Source organism: Saimiri boliviensis, chromosome 3 (genome assembly GCF_048565385.1).
Source record: "Saimiri boliviensis isolate mSaiBol1 chromosome 3, mSaiBol1.pri, whole genome shotgun sequence".
Classification (NCBI taxonomy): domain Eukaryota; kingdom Metazoa; phylum Chordata; class Mammalia; order Primates; family Cebidae; genus Saimiri; species Saimiri boliviensis.
In genome coordinates, this window is record NC_133451.1 from 66,684,648 (window position 1) to 66,696,967 (window position 12,320).

Genomic DNA, 12,320 nt, shown 5'->3' on the forward strand with positions numbered 1-12,320 from the left:
TAAGATCCCTTTAATAATCCATTCTAGAATTTTACCTTGAATGGAAATCAAGTTTAACCATAAGTTCTTCAAATATTTAAATACTGTGTTACAAGACGTTTACTGAAAGGATTATTGAACAGTATTAGGTCGGTTTTTATGCTATAATAAAGCAGCAGTTTACATGCACTGCATTTAGAATAGGTAGTATACTGGGGTTCTTAAACAATGAACAATTAGTGTTCATAGTGTATTTATGTCTACTTTAGAAAATCTAAGAAATTTTATGTCTTCAAAATGATAGAGATTTCATTATCATCTCCTTATATGATGTATAGTGCTAAATCTGTGATTGTATATATATAATTCCTAATTAAAACAGTGTTCCTATGGGGATAATATAAATGATCCACTTTACAAACATACCATGATGATTCACATAAGAGGTTTCAACCTATAGCCTATAACAAACAAGTGGAGGAAATTATATACCATAAATTCTCTTATTCATAATAGTTATGTTTTGTTAAGTTGCTAGAAACACTGAATTAGCAAATACAATACTTAAGCACTGCTCCTGGGAGAAATACAGTGTTATGTTACTGCCAACCCCTGGCCACAGCATTGTCATTAATACACATAACCTTGTTTTATGTGTATTTCTGTTTAAACGTATCTTTTGTGTGCGTGTCCTTCCAACTTTTATTTTAGGTACAGCATAAACACATGCAAGTTGGTTAAGTGGGTAAATTGCATGTTGTAAGGGTTCAGGGTACAGATTATTTCATCATCGAGGTAATGAAAATAGTATCTGATAAGCAACTTTTCAATCTTCACCTTCCTCTCACTCTCAAGTAGGCCCTGGTGTCTACTCTGCTGCTCCCTTCTTAGTGTCCATATGTACTCACTGTTCAGCTCCCACTTAAAAGTAGTAACATGGCATTTGTTTTTTTTTTTAATTCCTGCATTAATTCACATACGATAATGGGCTCTAGCTCTATCCATGTTACTGCAAAGGACATGATTTTATTCTTTTTTTATGGCTGCATGGTATTCCATGATGTAAATTATAACTTATTTAATATATGTTGTTGATTCATTAACATTGAACTCACAGCCAATAGCAGTAAAACTCATGCCTGAACCTAAAACATGTTCTTTCCATAAAGCACATCACAGCATTCTCACACTGAGGAACACTAGACAGCACTATACTTGGACACCATTTTAACCAGTGAAATCACTAAGACAGATGGAGCAAGATAGCTGAATAGAGGGCTCCAGTGATCTCCCTATCCCTCCCCAAGTTTGGAAACTATCTTCGACCTGAAGTGGGCATCTTCATATAAACCCCAAATCAGGTGAGCACACACAGTGCCTGGTTTTGACTTCATATTACTGAAATAGGCATTAAAGAGGGTAGAAAGGACAGTTGTGAATCACCAATGCTCCCCTACCCCCCATCCCCTAGCAGCGCCCCACAGGCTGGAGTGCTCTGTGGCCTTAAGTGAAGTTGAAGGGCAGTCTAAGCCACAGGACTCAATTCCTAGGCAAATCCTAGTGCCAAGATGGGCTTGGAGTCACTGGATGGGGGATGGGGAGCAGACAGCTGTCTGAGCCACCACTTGGGCGGCTAATGGAGTGCTTGAGTCACCCGTTTCCCAACCTCACGCAGCACATCTTAAGGCTCCAAAGGAGACCCGTTCTCTCTGCATGAGAAGAGAAAAGGGCAGAGACAACTTGGTCTCACATCTTGGATACAAGCTTAGTCACAGGAGGATAGGGCACCAGTCAGATTTGTGAGGCCCCATTCCAGGCCCTAGCTTCTGGACAACCTTTCTACACACAACCTGTGCCAGAGGGGAACCTGCTCCCTTAAAGAAAGAAACCCACCCCTGGAAGGATCCATCACCTACTGACTAAAGAGCCTTTGGGCCCTGAAGAACCAGCAGTGACACCCAAGTTGTATGCCACATGCCTCAGTTGAGACTCGGCGATATGCAGGCTTCAGGTGGGAACCAGCACATTCGCACCTGTGGCTACAGTGAGAGACTCCTTCTGCTTGAGAAAAGCAGAGGAGAAGATGACTTTGTCTTGCGCATTAGGTACCAGCTTGGCCACAACTGGACAGGGCTGGGGGTGCTGAGTAGAAAGCGGACTCTCAGGGGCCCCTATTCCAACGCTTGGCACTTAGATGACATTTCTGAAGCTGCTCTGGGAGAGAGGGGGCCCACTGTTCTGAAGGGTGAATCTCAGGCCTGGCAGCTTTCACAAACTGACTGGAGTCCTTGGGCCTTAACTACATATTGACAGCAGCCTGCCAGTACTCCCTGTGGCCTCTGGTGGCGGTGGCCATGGGCTGAGGCGCTTCTGTTTGTGGAAAGGGGAAGAGTGGGAAGGACTGTATATCGTGGCTTGAGTGCCAGCTAACACAGAGTACAACAGAATATCAGGTAGATTTCTAAAGTTTTTGACCTCATCCCTGGCTCCCAGATGGCAACTCTGGATAAGCTCAGGGCCTAGGGGAACTTGCTACCCTGAAGGGAAAAAACAAGTCTGGCTGGCTTTGCTACCTGCTGACTGTAAAGCCCTAGGGCCTTAAGCAAACATAGGTGGTAGCCAGGTAGCAGTCACAACGGGCACTGAGTGAGACCCAGTGCTCTGCTGGCTTCAATTCTTGCCTAGCGCAGTCCCAGTAGTGGTGGCCACAGGCATACTTGTGTCATCCCAGCCCCAGTACCAGGTGGCTCAGGAGAGAGAGAGAGAGAGAGAGAGAGAGAGAGAGAGAGAGAGAGAGACAGAGAGACACTCCATTTGTTTAGCAGAAAGGGAAGAGAACAATAGTCTCTACTTGGTAATCCAGATAATTCTTCTAGATCTTACATAAAACCATCAAGGTGGTACCTCTATGAATCCATAAAAATCACAGCTATTCTGGGATTGGGGTGCTCCCTAATGCACACATGGCTTAGATCACAACACCCAAATCCCTCTAAATACTTAGAAAGCCTTCGAAAGAAGGATAGGTACAAACAAGCACAGACTACGAGGACTATAATAAATACCTAATTCTTCAATGCTCAGATACCAACAAACACCTACAAGGACCATGACAATCAAGGAAAACATGACTTCACCAAATGAACTATGTAAGGCACCAGGGACCAATTCTGGAAAAAAAAAGATATGTGACCCTTCAGAAAAAGAAGTCAAAATAGCTATACTGAGGATACTCAAAGAAATTAAGGATAACACAGAGAAGGAATTCAGAATTCTATCAGATACATTTAACAAAGAGTTTGAAATAACTGAAAAGAATCAAGCAGAAATACTGGAGCTGAAAAATGCAACTGCATACTAAATAATGCATCAGAGTTTCTTAATAGCAGAATTGATCAAGCAGAAGAAAGAATTAGTGAGCTTGTAGACAGGCTATTTGAAAATACATAGTCAAGCCGGGGGCGGTGGCTCAAGCCTGTAATCCCAGCACTTTGGGAGGCTGAGGCAGGTGGATCACAAAGTTGAGAGATCGAGACCATCCTGGTCAACACGGTGAAACCCCGTCTCTACTAAAAATACAAAAAATTAGCTGGGCATGGTGGCGCATGCCTTTAATCACAGCTACTCAGGAGGCTGAGGCAGGAGAATTGCCTGAACCCAGGAGGCAGAGGTTGTGGTGAGCCGAGATCGCACCATTGCACTTCAGCCTAGGTAACAAGAGCGAAACTCCGTCTCAAAAAAAAAAAAAAAGAGAAAATACATAGTCAAAGGTGACAAAAAAAAGAAAAGAATAAAAAAGAATGAAGCGTGCCTACAAGATCTGGAAAACAGCCTTCAGAATGGCAAATCTAAGAGTTACTGGCCTTAAAAAGGAGATAAAGAAAGAAATGAGAGCAAAAAGTTTATAGGTATAGTAAAGGGTTACTAACAGAACTTCCCAAACCTGTAGAAAGATATCAATATTTAAGTACACAAAGGTTATAGAACACCAAGTAGATTTAGGCACTTAAATATCAAACTTCCAAAGGTAAAGGTGAGGATCCTAAAAGCAGAAAGACAAAAGACACAAATTACATATAATGGGGCTCCAATATGTCTAGCAGCAGACTTTTCAGTGGAAACCTTACAGCTCAGGGGAGAGTGACGTGACATATTTTAAGTGCTGAAGGCAAAAAAAATGTATCTTGTAATAGTAAATCTGGTAAATACATCCCTTAAACATGAAGGAGAAAGAGGAACTTTCCCAGACAAACAAAAGCTAAGAGATTTCATCATCGCCACCTCTGTCCTACAAGAAGCACTAAAGAGATTTCTTCAATCAGAAAGAAAAGAATGTTAATGAACAGTAAGAAATCATCTGAAGGTTACAAAACTCACTGATAATATTAAGTACACAGAATAGTATAACCCTGTAACTGTGGTGTGTTGACAAATCTTAAGTAGAAACACTAAAAGATTAACCAAACAAAAATAACTGTGACAACTTTTCAAGACATATGCAGCACAATAAAAGTTAAAAAGTGGGGGGATAAACTTAAGGTAGAGTCATTGGTTTTCTTTTAGCTTGTTATATTTGTTTATGGAAGCAGTGTTAGGTTGCTAGCAGCTTAAAACAATGGGTTATAAGACAGTATTTGCAAGCCTCATGGTAACCTCAAATGAAAAAACATACAATGGATACAAAAAATAAAAACAAAGAAATTAAAACATACCACCAGAGAAAAGCACTTTCATTAAAAGGCGGAAAGAGAAGAAGGAAGATAACACTACAAAACAACCAGAAAGCAAATAACAAATGACAGGAATAAGTCCTTACTTATCAAAAACAACATTGAACATAATGGACTTAAAGGACTATAACCAAAAAACATACAGAGACTGAATGGATAAAAAGTAAGATCCAATGACCTGTCGCCTACAAGAAAAACACTTTACCTATAAAGATACACACAGAGTAAAAATAAAGTGATTGAAAAAGATATTCCATGTCACTGGAAACCAAAAAAGAGCAAAAATAGCTATACTTAACATTACACAAAATAGATTTCAACACAATAATAAAAAAGACAAAGAAGATCATTACATAATCATAAAGGGGTCAATTAAGCAAAAACATGTAACTATTTTAAATACATATGCACCCAACACTGGAGCACTAAGCAGCTATATAAAGCAAATACTAGAGCTAAAGAGAAAGATCCCCAATATAAAAATAGCTGTAGACTTTAACATTCCACTTTCAGCATTAGACAGATCTTGTACACAGAAAATCAACAAAAAATAAATGGACTTAGAAAGATGGCAGACAGGATACAGGGCTAATGTGCAGCTCCCACTCAGATGGGCAGAATAGCATGTGGAGACTCACACCACAAACTCTGATTCTAAGAAACATGGCAGGAATGCTACCAGAAAAAAACAAAAGAATTCACAGATTATTTGAAAGAAGTGGCACACTGCTGCAAATTCCATGAGACAATCAAAAAACTGTGAATTCTCAAAGTATAAAAGCGGGGGAAACCTGTCTTCAAACACACATGTCAACTGGGGAATCTGAAAATCCAGATCATGAGAGAAGGATTTAACCTCACCTATAACTAAAATGAACATAGGGAGCTACATGAAATATAAAGGTAGAAGCAGCAGTAGGAAGAGTCTTGTGGGCACTCCCAGTCTCCAGCTCGAGCCCAGGGATGCCATCCCTGACTGCATCTGACAGGGAACCTCAGGAAGGCAGCCAGCAGAATTAGGAAGGGGTCACAGGGTGAAAAAAGCTTCCAAATGAATTCTGTAATAATTTCATCTGGACACAAACTATCTTCAGCAGAACCCAGGGGGCAAATGAAAATCCTTCCTAAATCATTCTATGAAGCCAGTATCACTCTAATACCAAAACGACTGAAAGAATGAATGAATGAACAAAAGAAAAAAAACTACAGACCAATATCCCTGAGAAAAAAATTAAAGAAAGAATACTATAGACCAATATCCCTGATGAACACAGATGCAAAAATCCTTAAGAAAATATTAGTTAACAGAATCCAACAGCATAGCAAAAAGATAATATACCTTGATCAAGAGAGTTTCATACCAGGAATGCAGGGACAGTTTAACACCTGCAAGTCAATAAATGTGATATATTACATAAAGGGAATTAAAAACAAAAATCATACAATCATCTCAATGACGCAGAAAAAGCATTTGATAAAATCCAGCATCCCTTTATGATTAAAACCTTTAGCAAAATTGGCATAGAAGGGACATATCTCAAGGTAATAAAAGCTGTCTATGACAAACCAACAGCTAACATTATACGGAATGGAAAAAAGTCGAAAGCTCTCCCCCTGAGAACTGGAACAAGATAAGGATGCCCAGTTTCACTACTTCTATTTAACAAAGCACTGGAAGTCCCAGCCAGAGCAATCAGACAAGAGAAAGAAATGACAAACAGATTAGAAAGGAAGAACTCAAATTATCCTAACTTGCAGATAATATAATCTTATATTTGGAAAACCCTAAAGACTCCACCAAAAAACCTATTAAAACTGATAAATTCAGTAAAATTGCAGGAAACAAATCAACATACAAAACAAATCAACATACAAAATTCAGTACCATGGCTATATTCCAAGAACCAACAGTCTGAAAAACAAATCAAGAAAGTAATGCCATTTACAATAGCTACAAATAAAATACCTAGGAATTAACTTAAAGAAGTGAAAGATCTCTACAACGGAAACTATAAAACACTGATGCAAAAATTGAAGAGGACACAAAAAAATGGAAAAATATTCCATGTTCATGGGTTGGAAGCAACAGTATCGTTAAAATGTACATACTACCCAAAGCAACCTACAGATTCAATACAATTCCTATCAAAATACTAATGACATTCTACACAGAAATAGAAAAAGCAATCTATATTAGTTTGTTTTCACACTGCTATAAATAAATACTCAAGACTGAGTAATTTATAAAGAACAGAGGTTTAATTGACTCACAGTTTCACATGGCTGGGGAGGCCTAAGGAAACTTACAATCATGGCAGTAAGGCAAAGAGGAATCAAGAACCTTCTAAATATGGCAGAGGAAGACAGACGTGTGAGGAGTGAAGGGGGAAGAGCTCCTTATCAAACCATTAGATCTCATGAGAACTCATTCACTATTACAATAACAGCATGGGGGAAACTGTCCCCATAATCCAATCACCTCCCATTGGACTCCTCCCTTGACACAATGGGATAATGGGGATTACAATTCAAGGTGAGATTTGGGTGGGGACACAAAGCCAAACAATATCACAATTCTAAAATTTTCATGGGATCTCAAAAGATCCCAGAATAGCCAAAGGTATCCTGAGCAAAAAGAACAAGACTAGAAAGAATCACATTACCTGATTTCAAATTATACTACAGAGTTACAGTAATCAAAATGACATGATTGTGGGATAAAAGTACACATACAGACCACTAGAATACAATAGAAAACCCAGAAATAAATCCATACATCTGTAGCAAACTCATTTTTGACAAAGTTGCCAAGAATATCCAGTGGAGAAAGGACAGTCTCTTCAATAAATGGTGCTGGAAAAGCTGGATATCCATATGCAAAAGAATGAAACTAGATCCCAATCTCTCATCATAGACAAAAACAGAATCAAAATGGATTCAAGGCTTAAACATAAGACCTCTATGATGAAAATACTAAAAGAAAACGTTGGGGAAACCTTCCAGGACATTAGACTGGGAAAAGATTTCTTGAGTAATCCCATAAAAGCAAGGGCTCCTAAGGCAAATATGGTCAAGTGGGATCACATTAAGTTAGAAAACTTCTGTACAGCAAAGGAAACAATCAACAAAGTGAAGCAACAACCACAGAACAGATGAAAATATTTGGAAACTACTCAGCTGACTATGAATTAATAATCAGAATATATCAGGAGCTCAAATAGGAAAAAAAAATCTAATAATCTGATCTAAAAATGGGCAAAAGATTTGTACTGACATTTCTCAAAAGACATATAAATGGCAAAGAAGCATATGAAAAGGTATCAACATCTTTGATCATCAGAAAAATGCAAATCAAAACTACAATGAGATATCATTTCACACCAGTTAAAATTATTTTTATCCAAAAGACAGGCAATGACAAATGCTGGAGAGGATGTGGAGAAAAGGGAACCCTCAAATACTATTGGTGAGAATGTAAATTAATACAACCAATATGGAGAACCGTTTGGAGGTCCCTCCCAAAACTAAAAATAGAGCTACCTTAAGACGCAGCAATCCCACTCCTAGGTGTATACCCAAAAGAAAGAAAATCAGTATACTGAAGAGGTATCTGCATTCCCATGTTAATTGCAGCACTATTCACAATAGCCAAGATAGAGAGTATAAGGATGATTACCAAAGGCCGGGGAGGGTAAGTGGGGCACTGGGGGCAGGGAAGTGGGGATGGTTAATGACTACAAAAAAAATGGTTAGAAAAATGAATAAGACCTAGTATGTGCTTGCACAACAAGGTGGCTATTGTCAAAAATAATTTAGTTGTACATTTAAAGATAACTAAAAGAGTATAATTCGGTTGTTTGTAACACAAAGGATAAACGCTTGAGGTTATGGATAGCCGTTTTACCCTGATGTGATTATTATGCATTGTATGCCTGTATCAAAATATCTCACGTATCCCATACTTACACCTACTCTGTACCCACAAAAATAAAAAATTAACACCAACAAAAATCACAAAAATGTAAAAAACTTGGCATTATACAGGCCTCAAAAGGACACTTATTTATATTAGGAGACCTGAAACAAGAATGTAGAGCATCACTTTGTTCAACTTCTGCTGGGAACATGCATGTAAAGTGATTCAAATTTTTCACTGCTTTACACATGCCTATGAAGGACTGCTAGTACTGATTTTGAAGTTAAAATGCATTTTTACAGGTAGGCAAATTCACAAATACAGAATTCACAAATAAACTCAAATGAAAAAAAAAATCTCTATCTATAAGGTCAACTATAGCATGTGGATTTTATTCTGGTAATGAAAATTATAATATGCTTTAGTAAAATGTTCCATGTAATTCTCTAGAAACTTATCAATTAACCTTTATGAATATTATCATTCTAAATACCCAGTATCATTCACTTATAACAACAAGAGCTTTTATTACACTGATGTGCAAACTTTATAGATAATAAGGTGGTCTTATTACTATGTATAGTACATACCTGCAGCTTCTAGTAAAGCTTCCAGTCTAGCCTGTGTTTCTGGATCTACTGTCCTGAGGTCTGCACCATCAGCAGTACCTGATAAGAGCAACTTGGAAGCTGTTTCCAGCATTGGATTTTCCAGATCATCCTGATCCAAAATGAAAGACTCCACCTATAAAACAAATGCAAAAAGACGGAAGAAGGGAGAAATGAACAGCGAAAGAAAAAGAGAGGAGAAAAATAAAAAGAAAGCAGGGAGGGAAAAAATATGTTAATATAATTATCAATGGTAAATACAATGCAGTCCTAAAATGTTCAACATGACATAGATAAGCCTGTTGCTTAACTAAAGACAATTATATTTGTGGAAGAATTCAAAACTTTATTATTCATATGAAGCCTAATTTTCTTTACTAATATTCTTTTCTATTTTAATTTGGTTATTAGATATATGTAGGGTTATGAATATAATGCTTACGTAGTGAAAACTAACTAAATCAGCAATTTTTAAATGTTTTGCTTTCAGGACCTAACGAAGTATTAAGTATCAAATATCAATATCAAAAAAATCACATCCATTAATATCACCACTGATTTCATCAAAAAGTCTTTAAGTACTGGAAAGCTGTCAAGCCTAGGCAAGTAAGTTTCAAAATTCTAATTTGTGCTTGAAAGCTTAACTTTATCATTGGCAATAAGTATTGTTGTTTCCCTTAAAGTGACAGACTCACTTAAAAACATTTTTAGGAGTATTTGCCAAATATCCAGGTTTGATAACTGTAGCTTTTCAGTTGTACTTTACAGTAAAAATGACATTTCATGGGGGAAAAAGGCTAACTTGCCTCACATCTAAAAAAATAGCACAGTTATTTTTCTTCCATACAACACCATACTTTTTGTATGCAGCAGAAGTGCTTTTATTACACACGCTAATATTGAAAGAACATGCATTCAAAAGGGGAGTTTTCATAAAATTAATAATTTTATCACTTCATCAAGGACATTCTTAAAGTTAAACTAGCATTTCATTTTATTTTAACTTCAAGCATGTGACGGTGAAGAAAACAATCATATTACTACAGTTTGGTTCCACGGCCTCCGGGTCCATAAGTTTTATTCACCACTGTTTTTGTACCCTCATTGTAAATGTCAACATAGCAAAAAGGTCAAGTAACATTTCAGTATTATGATAAAAACAGTTTTGACCTCATGGACACCTTGAAATGATCTCTGGGACTTTTTGGGGTCTCTTTACTATGTTAAGAAACACTGATTTAAAGTATAGCAGATTCAATTATAAGAAATCTAAAGAATTAGAAAATAAACTCCTAAGACAGGGGTAAAGTTTTATTTTGCTATTCCGTATCACAGTGCTACTTATAATCAGGTACTAAAACATATTCTTTTCTGCTTACTGATAAAAATTGATAATTATGATATGAAATATCGCTATTTAATATGATCAGAGTTAATTTATTTCACAAATCTACGGTACTACTAACACTGCAATAACTAAAATAGATGTAAAATTATCTAACAGACTGGAATACAATCATGCTCATGCCTCGTATACCAAAGGTCAGTAATAAAAAAGACAACTCAAGGAATAAATCCTTAACGATCATAACCTCAGAAACAAAACTGTTCCATCTTGAAAAGGCAACTATCAAGTAACAAGGAATACTGTTCTAATTAATTAAAACATTTAATACTAAATGTTAAATCTGGGAAGAAATAATGTGAGTTTCTCTCCAAAGTTCCATTAAACTAAAGTAGTTTAACATAAAATAACATTTGAGATTTCAAATATTTTACACACAAATAAACATGTACCACCAGGTCTGGATAATTTTAAGTTATCTTTAAAGGTAGTAGCAAAAGTATGAGAAAGCAAGAATCTTAAAGAATGACTAAAGTACTATACTTTAGGAAGTGAACTTTTGGGCATAGCAAGCTGTGATTCAAAATTATAGCAATAAAAATGTTTTCCTATTGTTAAAAAAAAGTCCGGAAGATGAGTCTTTCTAAAGAAAAGGCTGTTTCCTAATGAAATTTTCTAATCTCTGAAATGTGTTAAAATATTTACAATTATTTCAATTTAATAAAAGACAAAAGCAAATAAATTTATGAAAACAAAAAGATAAAATCAACACATGAAATACCATAATACAATGTTTTAAATGAATATTTGAGTAAGTAAAAAACCTCAAAGAGCAGTATATAGTTAACTGATAAAGCAAAGGTAGAGATCAGAGGTGCTAAAGATGTTCAAAGGAGACACTGCATGCATAAAGAATAATATAAAGAATTTTGACCAAAATGACTAATTTGTATAAGAGGAGAGAAAGAAGGAATATGGACTGGCAAGTATAAAATTTCTCTATGACAGAAACACAGGGTTTTTACTCAGGGAAAGACAGGTTAGAAGTTGTAGAATAGAAGGTATCAAATTTCAATCGGAAGTGACTATTTTACACAAAGTCCCCTAAGCCGCAGTGTTATCATAACTAGCCTGGTGAAAATTTACTAAGAAAACTGCATTTCCATCCCTTAATGAGATATACTAAATACAGAAACATTACTTTCTTACTGACTTTAAACTTCTCCACAAAAGTTCTTATGTTATTCTTAGGCCCACTATTCTTACTATATGCAAAACTTGTTAATTTAAAAAACTGTGAATTCAAATGACTATGAAATTCTTATAGAGAGGGAGGGTTATGAAGATGACAGAAAGGAACAGGAATGAATATTTATTATTTCCTCTGCATCCCTCATTTATGATTAATGAAGAAGGAGCTATTTCAAGGACACTACTAAGATCTGAAGGCCTAGGTACCAGAATTGCTTTAGCTTCTACCCGTGTGACCTAACGAAGTGTCTCTCTCTCAGCCATGTATCAATTCTAATTTTTTTTTCACAGATTTATCACACACGAATATTATATAGAGAGTCTTTCTAAGCTCTCTAAAAACAAATACTTTTTTTGGTTTAGTCATGTACACCCAGCAACTAGAGTGTGCGTAACTCACTGTCAGGACTCAAGTGACTACTGAATAAATAAGAATCTGTAAAGAAGGTGAAATTTACCGGATGATTTTGGGATTCTTCCTTTTCAGATTC

The 12,320-nt window shown here is 36.5% G+C and overlaps 1 protein-coding gene across 7 annotated transcripts in view; it reads right to left on the reverse strand.

Moving 5' to 3' along the window:
- Positions 1–12,320, reverse strand: part of ANKRD17 (ankyrin repeat domain 17) — a 180,430-nt gene that overhangs the window by 90,302 nt on the left and 77,808 nt on the right. For all 7 annotated transcript variants that reach the window (XM_074396257.1, XM_074396256.1, XM_074396252.1 and 4 more), the window contains one exon: positions 9,216–9,369. In XM_074396257.1, the coding sequence (XP_074252358.1) occupies positions 9,216–9,369 (154 nt within the window). The remainder of the gene's footprint in view (positions 1–9,215; positions 9,370–12,320) is intronic.